Source organism: Amblyraja radiata, chromosome 1 (genome assembly GCF_010909765.2).
Source record: "Amblyraja radiata isolate CabotCenter1 chromosome 1, sAmbRad1.1.pri, whole genome shotgun sequence".
Taxonomy (NCBI): Eukaryota; Metazoa; Chordata; class Chondrichthyes; order Rajiformes; family Rajidae; genus Amblyraja; species Amblyraja radiata.
The window spans coordinates 55403308-55424936 of NC_045956.1; the positions used below are offsets into that span (position 1 = coordinate 55403308).

Sequence of the window (21629 nt, forward strand, 5' to 3'; positions counted from 1 at the left end):
CCTCGTTTGCAGTTTTTTGAACCATTTCTGGAAGAGGTCTAAATTACAGGAATGGAACTCTACAACAGCCCATCTACCATGTCAAATAAACCCAAAAGTGGGGCTTCAAAGAACCAGAAAATAATTACCAAAGCACTGAACCCACTGATGATAAAATTGGGCTACAATTCCTTCGTATAAGCCAAGCATTGAAGGGCCTGTTGATGCATAAAATTTACTTTGGAGGACTCCGGTCCCCCTGGCTTCCTCCAATATCTCCAAAACTGTATGTCTGTGATGTGGGAGGAAACCATAGAACCCAGAGGAAACCCACGCAGTCACTTAGCGAGCATGCAAACTTCACACAGACAACACAGTCAGGATCGAACGTGGGTCTCTGGTGCTGTGAGGCTTCAGCTCTACCAGATAATGTGTGATAGTGTGAAGTCTGGATTGTTTCCTAGTTTGGCCTACTTGGAATATGCTGAGTAGGCCAGAATATACAAACGAAAGAGAGAAAAAAGTGTGAATGGAATGGTAAGTGAAAATGGCCAACCCTGATGCAAACTGAAAGAAAGAGCATGTTACCGGGAGTTAGAGACTTCAACATTGAGTCCTGCAGGTTGCAAACTGCCCAGATGAAAAACATAGCACTGTTGCTCAAGCTTATAATGGCTTATCAATGGCATTGACTGTATCAATGCAGGAGGACAGAGAGGTCTGAGTGGGATTGGGATAGTGAGTTAAAGTGGCAGGCAATGAGAAGCTCAGGTTCATCCCTGTGGACTGAGTGCAGGTGTTCCTCAAAGCAGCCACCCCAACTATATTTCATTTCTCAATGTAGAGGAGACCACAGTGTGTAACACTGAACATGATAGACAATAGATTGGAAGATGTGCAAGTGTTTCGCTGCTTCGTTTGGATTGATCACTTGAATCTGCTGCCAATTTGACGTAAAAGCTGTAAGCTGTAAGCTGCAGGCAGAAAGGTGATCAATATGTGGAAGGTATTACATTGACTTTGCAATCTGAAATTCCATTGCAATCATTAGCACTGAGCAGGCTTCTTAGCTCCCGGAAGGTGACCGTCGAATAAGGAGGAACACGATAAAGACAATGCAGAGAAAATAGCAGGACAATGACATCCATGAAGTCACCAGATGAGCTAACCTGTCAGAGCACTCTTAGAAGGAAGCAAATAAATGTAAACTCATGATAATCAAAGTTAGGAAGTACAGTGGAACAAGTTGGTGAGGCTGCATTGTGCGTATTGGGTTCAGCTTTGGTCACCCTGCGATAGGGAGGATGTCATTAAGCTGGAAAGATGCAGAGAAGATTCAAGAGGATGTTGCCAGGACTTGAGGGAGAGGTTCAGCGGGCTAGGACTTTATTGCCTGCTGTGCAACGGGATGAGGGGTGATCTTATTGATCTTACATAAATGCACAAAGTCTTCTACCCAGAGTAAGGGAATCGAGAACCAGGAGACATAGGTTCAAGGTGAGAGGGGAAAGATTTAATAGGAACCTAAGGGGCAACTTTTTTACACAGAGGTTGGTGGATATATGGAACGAGCTACCAGAGGAGGTGCTTGAGCCAGGTACATGGACAGGAAAGATTTAGAGAGATAAGGGCTAAACACGGCAGATGGGACTAGTATAAAAGGTGCATCTTGGTCGGCATAGGCAGGTTGTGCCAAAGGGCCTGCTTCCCTGCTGTATGACTCTGACTAAGTTGACGTTTGTTAAGTTTTATTGTCTAGCCTTGGTGAATATTTTGAGTCCCATTGAGGAAACTGCAAATGCATCTAAACCGATGACAAGAGATGATGCCTACTTCTATTTCTGAACCTTTGCAAAGGGTCTGAAATCAGCATTATTTTATAATGTCCTAAAATAATTATGGACTATACATTGAACGGCAAAGGGCGAGAGTGTGGATGGTTGACATTTCACCCTGCATTAGCTCGGGTTTCAATCCTTGGGACCTAGTCCTGAGCTGTTAGTTCGACAGGTAAGACCGAACTGTTTCGGGTCACGTTTTGTAGTGTTTCTCAGAGCAGCAGTCGGGGATTTTATCTTGTTGCCTGGTAGTTACCGCACGCTCTCATTGCCTGTGAACAATAGAAGCATTGTGAGAACTTTCTCTTTCCATAATTGTGGCCACTGTTAAGAAAACGGAACTTGTTGATTGAGCACAGCAAGGATTACCGTGTTAGCTCGAGCAGTGAAAGAAGTCAGAGTTTCAGACTGCATTCTAATCAGGCAGCTGCAGTTTTGAAGAGTGAGGGCTTTACTGGTGGAATTTTCCACTCTGCAATCTTGTGAGGGTTTATGTGTGTGCTTTAATTGATTAAAGTCCAAATTCCATAGACATTTGACATCATTGGTTTAGTAACCATGAATCTTGAATAGTGAATGTGAATATTTAATACATGTGTGTCAGTATTGCTTTATATGGTATGATACACTTTTAGACAAAGTAGAGATTTTAGTGGAGATTCATTTTTGTTTATTTTTTCAATGCCATCGTTCAAGTCATACAGTGTGGAAACAGGCCCGTCAGCCCAACTTGCCCACACTGACCAACATGCCCCATGTACACTCGTACAACTTGCCTGCATTTGGCCTCAAATCCTTCTAAATGTTTCTTAAAAGTTTTGAGAGTGACTGCCTCAACTAACTCCTCTGCCAACTCGTTCCATACACCCACTACCCTTTGGGGGGAAAAATTGTCCCTCAAATTCCTATTACATCTTTCCCCCTCACCTTAAACCAATGTCCTCTGGTTCTTGATTCCCCTTCTCTGGGTAAAAGACACTGCATTTACCCTCTCTATTTCTCTATGATCATATACACCGTTCATCCTCCTGCTCTCCAAGGAATATAGTCCTAGCCTGCTCAACCACTACTTATAGCTCAGACCCTCGAGTCCTTGCAACATCCTCATAATCAGGTTATTACACAAAAAGCATAATTTAGAAAAGCCCTTGGGGGTCAGCTGTGGTTCTGTCTGTGATACATTGGTGATATTTCCTGCCTTTGTATACAGTACATGGGTCTTTAACTGGGTATGGTGGAGCCTTCCTGCCCTCAGAAGATCAGATGGTAACGACTTATGACTCGCTTCTGATTCAGATTCAGATTGCTTTATTGTCATATACACCAGGGTGCAATCAAATTCCTTGTTCATGCAAAGTTCTTAGAGTGAACAGTATACATGGTAATAATAAATACAACAATAAACGCAAAGATGATGCAAAATAGCAGAATGGTGCAAAGGTTGAAGTTCAATCTGAAGTACTGCACTTTAGTTTAGTTTAGTTTAGAGATACAGGGTGGAAACAGGCCCTTCAGGTCACCAAGACCGCGCCGACCAGCGATCACCCCGTACACCAGCGCTATCCTACATACGCTAGGGACAATTTACAATCGTTATCGAAGCCATTTAACCTACAAACGTGTCGTCTTTTGAATGTGGGAGGAAACCGGAGCACACAGAAAAAACGCGCATGGTCACAGGTTGAACATACAATCTCCCGTAGTGGAGGTTCTTTCCTGTCCATGTGCCTGTCCAAAATGTCTTTTAAATGTTGTTGTAGTACCTGGCTGCACCACTACCTCTGGCAGCTCGTTCCATATATCCACCAACCTCTGTGTAAAACCGTTGCCCTCTTAGGTTCCTATTAAATCTTTCCCCTCTCACCTCGAATCTATGTCTCCTGGTTCTCGAATCCCCCACTCTGGGTCGAAGATTTTGTGCATTTATGTAAGATCTATAAGATCACCCCTCATCCCATTGCACTGCAGGCAATAAAGTAATGCACTGCACCCGGTCAGGATCGAACCCGGGTCCATGGCGCTGTAAGGCAGCAACTCTACTGCTGCGCCACTTTGCTGTTTTACGTAGTGCAAAAAGAACACTAAAGTACAAGAGTACTTTACAAGAGTAGGAGTATGTGGCAGCACCTCCAGGAAGTGATTGGTTCAGGGGTCTGATAGCAGTGAGGAAGAATCTTACTCCTGGATGTCCGAGCTTTTAGGCTCCTGTATCTTCTCATAGATAGTAGATGGGGGAAAAGGGAATGGCCAGGGTGCAGACATTTAGTTTAGTTGAGTTTAGAGACATTGTGTAATAACAGACCCTTTGGCCCAACTGAGTCCACGGCGACCATCACACTAGTTCTATGTTATACTTTTGTATGCTACACATTAGGGACAATTTACAGATGGAGGCCAATTAACTTACAAACCTGCACGTCTTTGGAATGAGGGAGGACACCTGAAGAAAACCGACCTGGTCACAGGGAGAACGTACAAACTCCACACAGACAGCACCCATAGTCAGGATCAAATCCGGGTCTCTGGTGCTGTGAGGCAGCAGCTCTACTGCTTGACCATACTTCCAGCCTTCCCGATGCAAACACTGTGAAGATGGACCGGATGGAAGGAAATGACATGCCTGCGTTGGACTGTTCACCACCCTGCAGGCGGTGGTGGTCAAGAGCAGAGTAGATGCCATAATAGGCAGAGGAGCATCCCCTCTTAAACATTTCTATAGGGTCATCGGTCAAATTGTAGAGAATCCTCATCGATATGCTGAACCTTCTCGGAAGTCTAAGAAAGTAAATACATAGATAAATGTTCTTGATGGTGATATGAATGCCTACGCAATGTGGCTTTTCACCATCTCTACGGCCGCTCCATTGATGAAGAATTTATGTTCACCCCCCACTTCCTTCAGTTAACAACCAACTCTTTCATATTGCTGACATTAACGGCTAGGTTTAGTTAGTTTAGTTTATTGTCACATGTGCCGAGGTACAGTGAAAAGATTTTGTTGCATGAAAGACAATACATGATTACAACCAAGTTATTTACTGTGTACAAATACATGATAAAGGGAATAATGGGAATATCTTTTAGTGCAAGATAAAGTTCAGTAAAGTCCGAATAAAGAGAGTACGAAGGGCCTCCAATGAGGTGGATAGTAGTTCAGCTCCATTCTCTAGTTGTTGGTAGGATTGTCCAGTTACCTGATAACAGCGGAATAAACTGTCCCTGAATCTGGAGGTGTACGTCTTCACACTTCTATAGCTTTTGCCCGATGGGAGAGGGGAGAAGAGGGTGTGGCCGGGGCATGACGGGTCCTTGACTATGCTGGTGGCCTTGTCGAGGCAGAGTGAAGTGTAAATGGAGTCTATGGATGGTTGGTTTGTATGATGGTCTGAGCTGCGTCCAAAATGTTCTATAATTCTCACAATTCACCAGCAGACTTCAAGATCGAGTTGGTGATGTACTTGGCCGCACAATCATGGGTGTACAGGTGAAAGATCAAGGAACCGAGCACACAACCCAGAGCAGCACCAGTGTTGAGGGTCAGGAGAAAATGATATGACCAATTCCAACAACTGAGGTCTGCTGTTCGTGGAGTTCAGAAGCCAATTGTAGCTGATGGTCACACAGCCAAGGTCCAGGAGTTTTTGATATGGGCTTAGTCACTATTATGGTGTTGAAGGCTGAGCTGCAGAACAGGAATAGCATCCTGACATACGTAGGTGTTCTTACTGTCGAAGTGACTTCAAACTGGTGTGCAAGTGTTTCTGCATCCACATTGCAAGGTGGTTAAGATTGTCTGGAAGACTGGCATGGATATGTGTCATTACTAATCTTTTAAGGCACTTCATTATAGTGGATGTTAGAGCTATTGGGCTGTAGTCATTGAATTGAATTGAATTGATTTTGAATTGATTTTATTAGGGACAGTGCATATTAATAAAACATTTGCATGTAATATGCAAGATTGTAGCCAGTGGCTAATTTCCATCTTTAGTCCCACACAAGATAAACACATCCCAAACAAGGTAAAAACAAAAGACAAAAACAAAAACAAAACAAACAATATGGTTTAGACTGGTACTTTACTTTTCTTGGGGAGTGGAATGATGGAGGTTACCTTGAAGTCGATGGAGACTGTAGACCATTGAAGCAAGAGGTTGTAGATGTTGATGGCCAGTTGATTGGTGTACAATTACAGAACCTGTCAATCTTTTAGATGCCTTATCTGAGGCTGAATATTCAACCATGCGTTTTTTCCTCGTAAGGTGATTATTTCCAAATCATCACTGGCTGACCTGACCAGTGAAAAGCCTGGAAATAGAGGATGTGGAGAGGATGTTTCCAGAGTCTAGGAGAGAGTCTAGGACCAGTGGCCGTCAGCTGAGAATGAAAAGATGTACCTTTGGAAAGGAGATGAGTAGGCATTTCTTTATTCAGAGGGTGGTGAATCTGTGGAATTAATTACCAGACGACTGTGGAGGCCAAGACAATGGAATTTTTTTAAGGCGGAGATGGGCCGATTCTTGATTAATACAGGGGTTATGGGGAGAAGGCAGGAGAATGGGGTTGAGAGGGAACGATCGATCGGCCATGATTGAATGTCGGAGTAGACTTGATGGGCCAAATGGCCAAATTCTACTCCTAGAACTTATGAACTTATTAACCTCCAACTATCCATAAAATCTTCATCTGAAGCACTGCTGCCCATGTCCTAACTTGCAACAATCGTCTTCCTTTGTCACCATCGCTATGCTTGCTGGCCTGGATTGGTTGCAACTCAAGAACTACTTTGAATTCTTACCTTAATAATATTGCTTACTCAAGCCCTCCGACACTTCACATAGTAATCTTCCCAAGACCTTTAACCCTACCAAATATCTGCCCTCTAATTTGATGATAGCCATATCTTTAGCTACCTGGGCTATAAGCTCTGGAATTCCTTACATGAACTTTCTTTCCATTTTTTCCTCCTTCAATACATTCCTCAAAGCCTATCTTGTTAATTTATGCTCATCCATCCTAATATCTGCTTACATGATGGAATTCATTTTTTACCTGATAATGTTCAAATAAGGTACAGAAGTGTGAAAACGCATACATCCAGATTCAGGGACGGTTTCTTCCCAGCTGTTATCAGGCAACTGAACCATTTTATCAACAACTAGAGAGTGGTCCTGAGCAACTATCTACCTCATTGAAGCCCCTCGAACATCTTTAATCGGACTTTACTGAACTTTATCTTGCACTAAGTGTTATTCCCTTTATCCTGTATCTGTACACTATGGATAGCTCAATTGTAAACATGTAGTCTTTCCGCTAACTGGGTAGCAGTTTTTCACGTGACAATAAACTAAAGTGGTTATTCCAATTTAACATTTGATACACTGAAGTCATTACATAGATGGATAATATTGTTTTCATTCATTGTTTTTCTTCTCAAATTATCAATGCCGTGACATTACGGTTCATATTGGTAGCTGGTCCTTGCACTGCGAAGCCTTTCTTTTTGTGAACGGGGAAGAGGACAATTTATATATTTCTTAGCAAGAAACATTAACAGCCGGCGAAAGCTTTGTTGATCTCGCATCTGTTTCCCTGCATTTTATCATTTAATGCCTTGCAACATCTGACCCATTCTGATGACTGGAGTCGGTTTAATGTCTGTGCGCCTCATGTATCCATAATTGATGTCCCATTACACATTGTTGAACCTGTGCCTAATGCAGGAATATGGGATGACATCTTACCATTGTGCACAAGATTGATGCTCAGCCCTGAGAAGCTTATGAAAGTCATAGATAACTTACATCTGCGGCTCCTATCTGGTTCTGGAGCCTAGTAATGATCTGGTTCTGGAGCCTAGTAATGACAGGCGCAGCCTATAGCTTACAGCGCAAGAGACCCGGGATTGATCTTGATAACGGGTGCTGCCTGTATGGAGTTTGTACGTTCTCCCTGGGACCACGTGGGTTTTCTCCGGGTACTCCAATTTCCTCCCACACTGCAAAGACGTACAGGTTTGTAGGTGAGAACTGCAGATGCTGGTTTAAATTGAAGGTAGACTCAAAATGCTGGATAAACATTTGTTCTCTTATCATGATCCTAACTTACTGCAGTCTGGTGAAATAGCAAAACGATGTGATCTGTCAACAAGTAGATAACATGTTTTGACTGTCTATGCTGTCTATGTGCAGTCTCCATCACAGGAGACAGTCTATTGACCGACATCTACTACAAACCTATTGACTCCCATAGTTATCTAGACGACACTCTTCCCACCCTGCTTCCTGTAAAGACGTGATCCCCTACTCCCAATTCCTCCATCTAAGCCGTATCTGCGCCTAGGATGAGGTTTTCCTTACTAGATCATCGGAGATGTCCTCATTCTTTAGGAAACGGGCTCCCCTCTTCCATTATAGATGAGGCTCTCACTAGGGTCTTCTCAATATCCCGCAGCTCCGCTCTTGCTCCCCCTACCCCCATTTGCAACAAGGACAGAGTCCCCCTTGTCTTCACCTTCCAACCCATCAGCCGTCGCATACAACATATAATCCTCCAACACTTTTGCCACCTCCAACGGGATCCCACTATTGGCCACATCTTCCCATCTCCACCCCTTTCTGCTTTCCGCAGAGACCGTTCCCTCCGCAACTCCCTGGTCAACTCATCCTTTCCCACCCAAACCAACCCCTCCCCAGGTATTTTCCCCTGCAACCGCAGGAGATGCAACACCTACTCCATCGACAGTCTTTTCAGGTGAGACAGAAGTTCACTTGCACCTCCTCCAACTTCATCTACTGTATCCGCTGTTGCAGGTGTCAACTTCTGTACATCGGCGAGACCAAGCGCAGGCTCAGCGATCGTTTCGCTGAACACCTCTGCTCAGTCCGCCTCAACTTACCTGATCTCCCAGTGCCCAGCACTTTAACTCCACCTCCCATTCCCAATCTGACCTTTCTGTCCTGGGCCTCCTCCATTGTCAGAGTGAGGCCCCGTGCAAATTGGAGGAACAGCACCTCATATTTCGATTGGGCAGTTTACACCCCAGCGGCATGAACATTGACTTCTCTAACTTCAAATATGCCCTTGCTTTCCCTCTCTCTCCATGCCCTCCCCCTTCCCAGTTCTCCCACCAGTCTTACTGTCTCTGACTACATTCTATCTCTGTCCCGCCCACTCCCCTGACATCAGTCTGAAGAAGGGTCTTAACCCATTCCCTCACTCCAGAGATGCTACCCGTCTCGCTGAGTTCCTCCAGCATTTTGTGTCTACCAGGTTTGTAGGTTAATTGGCTTTAGTAAAATTGTAAATTGTCCCTAGTGTGTAGAATAGAACTGGTGCACGGAGTGATCGCTGGTCGGCACGGGCTCGGTGGGCCAATGAGCATGTTTCCACACAGTAACTCTACGTAAGTTAAAAAAGAAAAAAACTGGAGTATTACAAAGGAAACCCAAAGTGTATTTTTCACTCAGTATGAAGCCCACTGTCAACTCACTATTTTCTCCTGAAATCAGGTAAGTGATGCAATAAACCCTGACAATTGTTTTCGCCTTGAGTCTGGCAACTGGTGGAAATGCTCGATTTTTATGACCTGTCACTAGGTAAGCCTGAGCCTTGAACCAGTGCCGTCATTGTTAATGATAGTACTTCTACAAGTCACTTATATGAGCACTTCCAAGATATTGATTAATTGACGGGAAGTTGATATATGTTGTCAAGGCATGGCGACTTAGGTCTTGCAACCTTGGTTCTCTGGTCTTTCGATGAGGTCCAAGGTCATTTGGAGAGGAATGTTTAGAAAAATTAAATTTGTTTCATAGGTTCATAGAATTACGCCAATCACGAAAAGGCCAATCAGATAGTCCTGCCTGTGTTATTAGCCAATTAGTCCCAGAGCAATGCAGCACAGAGAGAGGCCCTTTGGCCCACCTTGTTCACACCACACCAACCAAGTTGGCATACTGGGCGAGTCCCATTAGAAAATGATTCTAAAGGTCAACAGTAAAGAACTACAGATGCAGGAAATCTCAACACAGCAAATGTTAGAACTTGTCAGGTCAGGCAGCATCTGCAGAAAGAGAAACAGTTAATATATCTTGGTATACGTAGCATTATAAATCAAAACCAATAGCAACATTCCTCCAAATTCCACCACTCCTTTACACTTTAGTGCAATTTATAGTATCCAATTAACTTACCAATGCGTACATTTTTGGGATGTGAGAGGAAACCAGAGCACCCTGGAGGAAAACCAAGAGAGAATGTGCAAACACTGTGCAGACAGGACAGGAGGTCAGAATCCAGATCTCTGGAGCCACGAGGCAGCAGCTCCATTAGCTGTGTCTCTGTGCCACCAATACTCACACTTCTCAGACTCCTGGCTAAATTGAAACAGTGGGGACAAAGAACTGCAGATGCTGGTTTATACCAAAGATAGACACAAAGTGCTGAAGTAACTCAGTGGGTCTGCCATAATCTCTGGAGGAAAAGGATGTGTGATGTTTCAGGTCAGGACTGAAGAAGAGTCTCTTCCTCTGACAAAGAAACTTCACGCACCCTTTTCCTCCAGAGATGCTTCCTGACCCACTGAGTTACTCCAGCACATTGTATCTAAATTGAAAAGATGTTGTTAGGTAATCCTATTCATCCAGAATCGTCTCAAATGTTTGATTGTCTCTCTTGTTCCTGGACAATGTGCTGGATGAGTCTTCCCCACAAGTCCTATACAATAAATGTGGTGTCCTTGGCAATGTGGACAACAATCTGCTATTAAGCACTATCTTTTGCATCTCTTTGCAACATTATGGCACAGTTGTTAGAGCTGCTGTGCCAAAGCACCAGAAATCCAGGTTCGATCCTGATCTCTCCTGCTGCCTCCGTGGAGTTTGCCTATTCTCCCTGTGGTGCATGGGTCTCATCAGGATGCTCAGATTTCCTGAAACATTGCAAAGAGATGCAGGTTTGTAGGTTTATTGGCCTCTGTAAATTGCCCCTAGTGTGTAGGGAATGGATGCAAAAGTGGGATAACATAGAACTTGAGTGAGCGTGTGATCAATGATCCGTGTGGCCTCCATGAGCCAAAGGGTTTGTTTCCATGGTCTATCTCTAAACTCTCTAAACTTGAAACACACCTGCGAAAGTAACACATCAATCAGTTGAAGTGGCAGATTTTTCATTCTGACATTTACAAAGTAAATGCAAATATTCTTTATTAGCAAAATAATTCATGATCGCTGCATCTTACAATAAAATAATGATACAATAAACTCTTGTTATAAAGGACTGCAGGGATAGGGCGGTGTCTGTTATTGCCAATTGGCCACTATAACCAATTAAGGGATTCTCATTGTGTAAGCAGTAGAAACAAGGAACTACAGATGCTGGTTAATACACTGAAGGACACAGAGTGCTGGAGTAACTCAGCAGGTCAGGCAGCATCTCTGGAGAACATGGATAGGTGACGTTTCAAGTCGAGACTTCTTCACTCGGTCTGAAACTGAACCAGGTAAACAGGTGAGTTGATGGGCCCGGCCTACTGGCGGTCGGGGGAAAGGCGAGGATCGGCGGAGTCATTGCACGCGGCCTACGGGCGGTAAAGGTCGTTGGCGGCGGCAGGCAGGGCCTGGTAAGGGGCGGGGAGGTGGTGTTGGCCGGGGTTGGTGCGGCAGCCTGGCCCAGAGGAAAATGTCGTTAGGTGCGTCCACTACAACCAAGATCCATTATAAAGTCCATAATAATGGCGGTTTACAATGCTTTTGTCTATAATGCTGCTCAGACTCGACCATAACCATATTTGTGCAGTTACTCTTCACCAGGAACTGTATGATTCCAAGACTAGCTGCTCCCATCCATTAACAAGGGAATCAAACCACAACACCAGGATTGTCTAATCAATTTACTGGAGAGCCTGATCCCCTCCTGATTTTGTGAAGTCTTTTTGATCTCGTTGTGGCTACTTCAGTGTAAAACGAAGCTGACTGAATAATTGCCTTAAACTTTTATTGGTGTGTATTACTGTAACTCGCACCAACTTTTAGTGCAAGTATCATTGGAAGATTAAACTATATTGCTGACAGATGAGTTCAGAAATAGAGTACAATATAGATGTTTCTGAGCTGATTCCATCACTAAATCCCTTAAAAAAATAACTTTCAAACACACTCCCTGGCTTCAGGCGATCTACTGTTGTTCCAAACTAATGTCCCTGTCCCACTTAGGAAATGTGAACGGAAACCTCTGGAGACTTTGCGCCCCACCCAAGGTTTCCGTGCGGCTCCCGGAGGTTTTTGTCAGTCTCCCTACCTGCTTCCACTACCTGCAACCTCCGGCAACCACCTGCAACCTCCGGGAACCGCACGGAAACCTTGGGTGGGGCGCAAAGTCTCCAGAGGTTTCCGTTCAGGTTTCCTAAGTGGGACAGGGGCATTATAAGCCAATCTCAGAGGAAACCGTGTGGGACTTGGGGCAAAAGAAGATGGTGGATTAGGGATGAATTGGGTAGCTCTTGCACACAGGTGTATCGTAGGGACAATGAGCCACACAGCCTCGTTCTGCACGCCGGTTTCTGTAAAGACAAGCGAGAGAGCTGAGAGAGAGAGAGTTTGGAGACCTGCGATTAGATTGCAGCTCTGATTTCTGATATTCCCAAACAGTCATGTGTCCAATGTAACATCACATCTTGGCAGCTTGAGAATATAAATGCATCAATAATCTGTCAGAAGGCCAACTGGTCAAACAGTGTTCTTCAACGGAAATCTACCATCCTGACCTCACCTCTCCACTATCTGACTGTTATCCCACACCAATGTGAATGATTCTTCATAGCTCTCTGCATTGGCCGAGGTCAAGTCCATTGTATCAAATCAAATTGGAGGAACAGCATCCAATATTACGCTTGGGCAGCTTACAAACCAGCGGCATGAACGTTGATTTCCCCAATTTTAAGTAACCCCTGTATCCCCTCTCCCAGTGCTCCCCTCCCCTCTACCCTCGTCATCCCATTAGTTCCACTGTTCGCATCCTTGCATCCATCTTTATCACCTCTTCCCCAGCCAACAATGGACAATTATGGGCTCCACCTTTCCTTGGTCATCTGTTGCTGGGCCTGATATGTTCTGGCATTTTCCAACCTTCAGTTCCCTCCCTTTTACTTTCAGTCTGAAGAAGGGTTCCGACCTGAAACGTCAGCCATCCTTTTTCCCTAGAGATGATGCCTGACCCTGAGTTACTCTAGCACTTTGTGTTTATCTTCTCTATTCAATCCACCACCACACCACAGATATATTCTTGATTAGTACAGGTGTCAGGGGTTAAGGGGAGAAGACAGGAGAATGGGGTGAAGAGGAGAAGATAGATCAGCAATGATTGAATGGTGGAGTAGACTTGATGAGCCAAATGGACTAATTCTGCTCCTATTACTTATGAATACCACCTCCTCCTTGTAACTGAAAATTAATGCTGGCCTTACCAGCCACCAGATATTTCTGTTTCAAAAAGTGTAACAAGAAAGGTTTAGATGGCAGAGATGTGACTTTTCAAATACTGAGTGGTCAGCAAAACTAAGCATTTCACTGTACATGTGGCAATAAAATATCATTGAATCTTTGAACTTATCCATGCCGACCAAGATGCCCATGTAAGCTAGTCCCACCTGCTGACTTTTGGCCCGTATCCCTCTGAGTCTTTCCTATCCATGTACCTATTCAAGTGTCTTTTAAATGCTGTTATGGTACCAGCCTCAACTAAGGCAGCGCATTCTATACCCACCATATACCCTGCATATACCATCCACCCTTGGTGAAAAGGCTGTCCCTCAGGTTCCCATTAAATCTACCCCCTTTCCCATTAAATTTATTGCTTCTGGTTTTTGATTCCCCTACCCTTGGTAAAAGCTCACCTTAGAAACATCACCAGGTCAATTTGGAACAACCTAACCCATGGTAACTGCATCTGGTTCCATCTCCCAAAGATTCTGCTACTAAGGTACCACCATGGACATAATGAAGTGAGAGTTGATATTGTCTATCACTAATGAGAACAAGCACTTTTACACAAGTCCATTTTTATTACAAAAATCAGCACATTTTTAACCCTTTGATTCCCTTCCAGTGAATGGGGTGGCTTCCATCGAATGGTGGCCAGTTTTAAACAAAGGTTGACTCGTTGTCATTAACTTCATAAAGAAATGCCATTCCTGCCTGTGTTAAATATTCTGTAATAAATATTCCATCATCACCCATGAAGGCCTATATTTTGGATCCACTGACTGCCTTTCATTGGGGACAGGCATGGGTCTGATAACGCAGAATGCTGGGCAAGAAATATATTCAGTGGGGGCAAAAAATATATTCAGACCAAAAATGTTTACTAATAGAATATGTGACCATGTGAGAATTCAAGAAAAAATAACTACCATTGTAAACATAGTGCCACAGGAATCACAAAATGAGCTCTGAGTCTTAGTGCCACCCAATAGTGTTCATGGGTGTTGTTTAACGAGGATTACTGAACAAACTGATAAATGTTAACACACAATACAGGATGTATTCAAGGACTGACCATACTGATCAGAAATAGTCCCACTCTCAAGCTACAATCATAATTGGTAGCTATAGTTATAAGGAGTGGAACAGCTGAAGTCTTGCTATAAAACCTTGTAGTGATGAAGGGTACTTAACTGAAGGGTATTTACTGGGTGTGAACATAACCAAGACAAGATATCCCACCCAATCACACTGGACTAGTTTCCTGCACCCTGACTGCCAAACAAGGGCCACTGTGATCTGGATGTATTGCTTTGTTCCTCTTGAAAAGAAAACTTTATTTTTATTTATTGCAATATATAAGGAATAATGTGCATACTCACCATTTAATTTTCTGGGTTTGCAACCATTTGTGTGTTCTGGTAAAATCAGGAAGTGAGTTTTGTATTCTGATAATCCCATCAATTTGCATTCCTAAATAAACACTGCTACAAACCTCCTCAATAGCTGCCTGAAAAGCATGTAAAAGTACAACTGTGTAATTCCCTGCAGTGTTATATGCAGTACTATGGAGTGCCTACACAAATACAAATAGCTGCAGTAAGTGCATGCTCAAGTAAATGTGAAACAAACGCATGTTAAATAGAGTGAGACAATCATCCCAAACAATAAAGAATTCATTTACACGTAGGTACATTTTTAAATGGCTATAGTTGTTGTTTGGCATCAATTACTAAACAAACAATTAAAAGCAAAAGCACATTGTAGAAACATATTCATGGCACGACCACTGTCAAGCTCTTAAGAGACAAAAATGTGAAGGAGAAACAGTCACCTGGGTTACTAAGCGGCAGTCCATGTGACGCGATCCAGGACAGTACAGGAGTCCCTCCCGCATGGAGCCGAATGATTTCCCAGTGTACAACAACATGCTCAATGTGGGAATGGGGTGTGAGGAGAGTTGCCAGGCAGCTTTAAGCTGAGACGGCAGTGACTGCAATTTAACAAGTCCTCAGTTACGCACCTGTAATGAGGTGGAGGATGACAAAGGGGTGGAGCACCACAATGAGACCCTGCATGACGGGCAAGAGCAGAAGGAGGAGAGGAAGAAAAAGGGCCAGGAATTAATGGAGTGACTACTGACTGAAGTCCCTTGCAGCTCAAATATACGTGCGTGGTGTCAGATTAACTTCACATGGAAACTTCTAAAAAGGTGATGCTGGACCCAGGTTTCAGGTTATGTGAGATATTTACCATCCGAGGGCCAAGACTCATCAGGACAACGTTTAGGATGTTTCCAGTCCAGTGCCCTGATAAGAATGACAGAGATATGATTCGTGCAAGGCGTTGACATCTAGTTGGGTGGGTCCACACTCCAGCCTAATGTCGATTAATGAGTCGTGTCATTTAGAGCGGCTGTTCGAACCAACACCCCTCTCATTCTGGAGATTTCATAGCCATACTCATCAGCATTACTGGACCACAGACTAATCGCATAAGCACACAGATAAGGTTTATTAAAAATGCGGAGTTTGTTTGAATCTCTTGTGCCCTCAGAGGGCTGTGTCCAGGAAAGATTGTACCCAGGAGCCAAATAGAATGGCAGTCAGCTACTTCTCCCCCCTGCATTCAGTCCTCACACAGAGGGGGATGAGGTGGGGTGTCCTTTCAGATGTGGAACCCTCTGCTTCACTACTGCCCCCAAGGCCTTCCCGAGCATTGGCCTTTTTGCAAGCTGATATCATCCAGACCGATGACTCCTCTGTTCTTCTCTTGAACCCCTTTGAAGATGACCTGGAGAGAGAGAGAGAGAGAGAGAGAGAGAGAGAGAGAGAAACCAGGTGAGAAACGTATAAACAAGGAACTGCAGATGCTGGTTTACAAAAGAAGACACAGAGTGCTGGAGTAACTCCGCGGGACAGGCAGCATCTCACGAGAACATGGATGGGCGATGTTGTGGGTTGGGGCCCTTCTTCAGAAATTTGGAAAAAAAACAGCAATCTCTTCTTTGCATTATGTAACCTGAACTTTCAATCTTCAGAGTTTCTGAGATATTTTTCAGCTAATCCGTGAAGTTTTGTGTTAGTTCACCAAGTAAACCATCTATCGCCTTGCACTGATCTCCAAAAGATTGTGTCCAAACTCACCAAGTATATCCTGTCCACATTAGTGCAATCAGATTATATTTTAAAGGCTAAATAGACCTTTTTATTATTGAATTGTGCATATTTTCCAGGACCATATGAAGTAGAGTGTATATGAAGCTCATTTTTCAGGGGCTACATTATGCTGGAGGAGATAGGATCAATCTTTTGCCATTAAATGTATTTGGCAGCTCGACCAAAGCAATGAAGTGGTCCCATTCTCTTTGGCAGTGGGGAGTTTATGACTATTTTGGATTCCTGGATTAGGGGGTAATAGTTACAGGGATAGGTTTACAGACTTGGATTGTTTTCTCTGGAACACTGGAAGTTGAGGGGAGACCAGATGGAAGTATATCAAATGATAGGCATAGATAGGAGACCTTTCTCCCAGGATGGAAATACCAAATACTAAAGAGCATAGGTTGGTGAGATGGGCAAAGTTTAAAGGAGATGTGCAAGGCAAGTATTTTTACACGGAGGGTGGTGAGTGCCTGGAACACAATGCCGAGGTGGTGTTGGAGGCTGATACCGTAGTAGCATTTAAGAGACATTTGCGTAGGCACATGGATATGCAGGGAATGAACAAATATGGATTATATGCAGGCAGATAAGAGTTGGTCTTGGCATCATGTTTGGCATAAACACTACAGGCCGAGTTCGATTTTCTATTCTGCCCAAAATGCTCCAGACCCAATCTTCATAGTTTGCTTCTTGTAAACGAGACCCAATGACAACACCATTCTCAAGAATGAGTATAAAGGTAGGTAGCAAGATAACAGTATGACAAGTAATAAGGAGGTACTAGAAATCCTGGTTATCCTTAAAAAAAAACCCATAGATCCCCAGATAGCTTCTTGAAGGCTGCAGAAGGCATGGGATTTGCAAAGGACTTGCTATAATCTCCTGACAGCCCCTAGTTATTGGAGTGGTTCCAGAGAACTGGACAATGGCATTTCTGATACTTTTGGTCAAAAAGGGTGTGAGGACATTGCCGGCAACTGCAGGGTGATAGGACCAACCTCAGAGGTGGGGAAACCTTCAGAAGCCATATTTATGGAACAAAAATATGGACAGAAGTTTCAGTTAAAAAAGCAGAGCCATGGATTTCTCGTAGGCAATTCATTGACTAACCTGATTGAATGGTTTGGTGGGATAATAAAAAGGTTAATGAAACAAATGCAATAGATATGGTCCAGGTAGCTTGTCAGATGCCGGTTTTCCAGGTAGATTGTCAGATGCAGGTTGATTAACAAAAATGAGGACCAGGGAGACATTTTATCTATTTTTGTCCTTATTTTTGTGAGATGTGCTCTGACAACAAATAGATAATATTGAAAATGGGCTTCTGAACTGATTGTACTGGCAATATGTTCTGACTGCCAATGCTGTCTATGTGCCATCTTATTAAGTTAACCCATCAACCATGCATCAATTTGGTTATCCATTCTGCTCTAACCGATTGAAGGGTTAACAGCAAGGCGGCACATAGACAGTCAAAACATATTATCTATTTGTTGATAGATCACATCGCTTTGCTATTTCACCAGACTGCAGTAAGTTAGGATCATGATAAGAGAACAAATGTTTATCAAAGTTTCACAAGATTGTCTTCTCAAAAGCATGCACCTTAATAGTGTGATAATTCATGTGGAACTTTTGATAAATAAACAGAATCTATCATCAGATACAGTATTGACTAGAACCCTGCCCTTTACACAATCGGTGGCCTGCCTTGTTTTGTCGTTCCATATCATCTGATTCTCTTCAAAAGACAAACATCCTGCAACAATTCCCAAGCCCTTGGAGCATTCCAAAAGCTTCACCCCGGCAATGAAACCTAGAGTCATAGTCATATGGCATGTCCTTGGCCCATGTCTACCGCACTGACCAAAATGTTACATCCAAGCTGGCCCCCTATGCCCATGTTTCATCCACATCCCTCTAAACCATGCCTATCCCTGTACCTATCCAAATGTCTTTTAAATGTTATCTGCCTTAACTACCTTCTCTGGCAGCTCATTCCATATATCTACCACCCAGATGAGTGAAAAAGTTGGCCCTCACGTTCCTCATAGAGTGATACAGTGTGGAAACAGATCCTTCGGCCCAACTTGCCCACACCGGCCAATATGACCCAGCTAAACTAGTCCCACCTGCCCGCGTTTGGTCCATATCCAAACCAGTCCTATCCATGTACCTGTCTAACTGTTTCTTAAACGATGGGATAGTCCCAGCCTCCTCTGGCAACCTCCTCTGGCAGCTTGTTTCATACACCCACTACCCTTTGTGTGAACAAGTCACCCCTCGGATTCCTATTAAATCTTTTCCCCTTCACCTTGAACCTATGTCTTCTGGTCCTCAATTCCCCTATTCTGGGCAAGAGACTCTGTGCATCTACACGATACATTCCTCTCATGATTTTATACACCTCTGTAAGATCACCCCTCATCCTCCTGCATGCCAAGGAATAGAGACCCAGCCTACTCAACCTCTCACTATAGCTCACACCCTCTAGTCCTGGCACCATCCTCGTAAATCTTATCTGAACCCTTTCAAGCTTGACAATATCTTTCCTATAACATGGTGCCCAGAACTGAACACAATATTCCAAATGCAGTCTCACCAAAGTCTTATGCAATTGCAACATGACCTCCCAACTTCTATACTCAATACTCTGATTGATGAAAGCCAATGTGCCAAAATCCTTTTTGACCACCTTCTCTACCTGTGACTTGACCTTCAAGGAAACATGCACCTGCACTCCTAGATCCCTCTGCTCTACAACACTCCCCAGAGGCCGACCATTTACTGTGTAGGTCCTGCCCTTGTTAGACGTCCCAAAATGCATCAACTCACACTTCTCTGTATTAATTGCCATCAACCATTCGTCCGCCCATGTGACCAATCGATCCAGATCCTGCTGCAATCGTTCACAACCATCTTCACTTTCAGCAAAACCACTAACTTTTGTATCATCAGCAAATTTGCTAATCTTGCCCTGTATGTTCTCATCCTAATCATTGATGTAGATGACAAACAGTAATGGGCCCAGCACCAAACCCTGAGGCACACCACTAGTCACAGGCCTCTAATCCGAGAAGCAACCTTCCACCGTCACCCTCTGCTTCCTTCTATGGAGCCAATTTGCTATCTCTCCTTGGATCCCATGTGATCTAACCTTCCAGAGCAGCCAACCATGTTCCTATTAAATATGTCCCCTCTCATTTTAAACCTAGCTCTTGATTTCCATATCCTGAGGAAAAGACTCTGCACGTTCACTTTTTTATTCCCCTCATGATTTTATTCACATTTGCAAGTTCTCCTACTCTCCAAAATATAAAGTCCGAGCCTGTCAAATCTCGTTGGTATTCTGTGATGTATGTAACAGGATTGTTTTCAATTCAACGCCTTTAGCAGATGCAACCCCGTGCATGGTCACTAAGTTAGTGCACGAATACTGCAGCCATCAAAGGCACATTTAATTCATTTCTCAAACTGTGTGTTGGCAGTGACACGTCCAGACAGCTGCTTCTGTGCAAATAGTGCATGTGGCATTCAAGTCTGATTACACACTGTTTAACTCAATGCTCTTCCCTGCATACGAAAAATAAACTCATTGGAACAACCTCATGTTTTCCATCATTCCCTTGTTATTGTATAAAAGGGACGATTGCAAGAAAAGTGGAGTTGAATAGCAATATTTAAGGATAATTAATGGCAGCAGTGTGCTCACTAATCAAGTCTGACTTTTCCACAACTTGGCCAAGATTACACAGACATTCCAGGCACTACAAGGATCTGGAGACAAGGGTATGGGATACAAGGAGTTTCATCCTATTTCCAATAGTTTGTTTAAAGTGTAGGTGCCCGATCCATCGCCCTCTCCCCCCTTGTGTAAGTGGGGTACATCTAAGAATGACCCTGGCAAACCATCGCTTAAAGTCGCCCATGAACTAGACTGTTGAGATTGTTATCGCTATAGAGTGTTTTAAGAGTTTCGGGGGGATTTGAGATACACTACATTGCTGCAGGGGTTCATCATCTTGCTGAGGAATTTTGATTACCCCACTGGGAGCAAAAGAATGGCAGAATGGTTTTGACCCACCGTCAATGTATCAGTATCCACTCTGTCTCTGTTGCTGGTGGTTTGGATACCCATTCCAGATTCACATACAACTATTAACTTGAAATTGAGGCAAATAAAGCTGATAGACACAAGGAACTGCAGATGCTGAAATCTTCAGCAAAAAAATACAAAGAGCTGGAGTAACTCAGCTGGTCGGGCAGCATCGCATGGAAACATGGATAGGTGACGTTTCAGGTCGGGACCCGTCTTCAGGCTTTGAAGTTGGAAGAATGAACTGGAGATGCTGGTTTACACTTAAGATAGACACAAAATGCTGGAGTAACTTAGAGAGTCAGGGAGCATCTCTGGAGAAAAGGAATAGGTGATGTTTCGGGTCGAGATCCTTGATCAGGCTGCTTTGTCAAACTGATGAAGGGTCTCAACCCGAAACATCACCTATTCCTTTTATCCAGAAATGCTGCCAGACCCGCTGAATATCTCCAGCATTTTGTGTCTATCTTTGATGCACTTGAGTTGGCCGAGACCACTCTGGGATGCCTGAATGTGTGCCATTTGTTGTGTACCCACCAACTACGGTGATTTAAAGGTTGCACTGTTTTAAAGTTGACGGCACTCACGCTCTCAAGACCTGGTCCCCTCAGTGTGAACCAACTCGTCCTCCAGCCACGCCCCCTGTTCCTCTCCCACAGTGTGTGTCCATAAATGCCATTCCTCTTCACGAACACCTGGATCTTTCCTGGAGAGTCTCCGGACAGCTTGTGCCTGAAGGAAAGGCAGAGGTTGCCCGCACCTGTCGTTGGCCCCAGCACCAGGAAAATGTGGGCGACCTCCCTCCGCTTGTGGTGGGTCACGTGAAGAGTCAGATACCAACCACGACCTGAAAACACACATCAGGAGAGAATTGGACTTCGCACAAACTAGGGTCGCCATTAAAATGGGAGTGGAACACGCAGACAGGAGGAACAGCATATTCTGCTTGGTTTAGTATAGTATAGTTTATTATGTCATTTGTACCAAGTTGCAGTGAAAAGGATTTTTTGTTGCGTGCTATCCAGTTTACATCATGATTACAATCAAGCCATCCACAGTGCGCAGATATAGG

At 43.9% G+C, this 21629-nt stretch overlaps 1 protein-coding gene across 2 annotated transcripts in view; it reads right to left on the reverse strand.

Moving 5' to 3' along the window:
- Positions 1-13858: 13858 nt before the first annotated feature.
- The window catches only part of npnt (nephronectin), a 69000-nt gene continuing 61229 nt past the window's right edge, over positions 13859-21629 (reverse strand). For both annotated transcript variants that reach the window (XM_033022130.1, XM_033022132.1), the window contains 2 exons: positions 21145-21404; positions 13859-16090 (listed from right to left, as the gene is read on the reverse strand). In XM_033022130.1, coding sequence (XP_032878021.1) covers positions 15989-16090; positions 21145-21404 — 362 coding nt within the window. In that variant the 3' untranslated portion in view covers positions 13859-15988. The remainder of the gene's footprint in view (positions 16091-21144; positions 21405-21629) is intronic.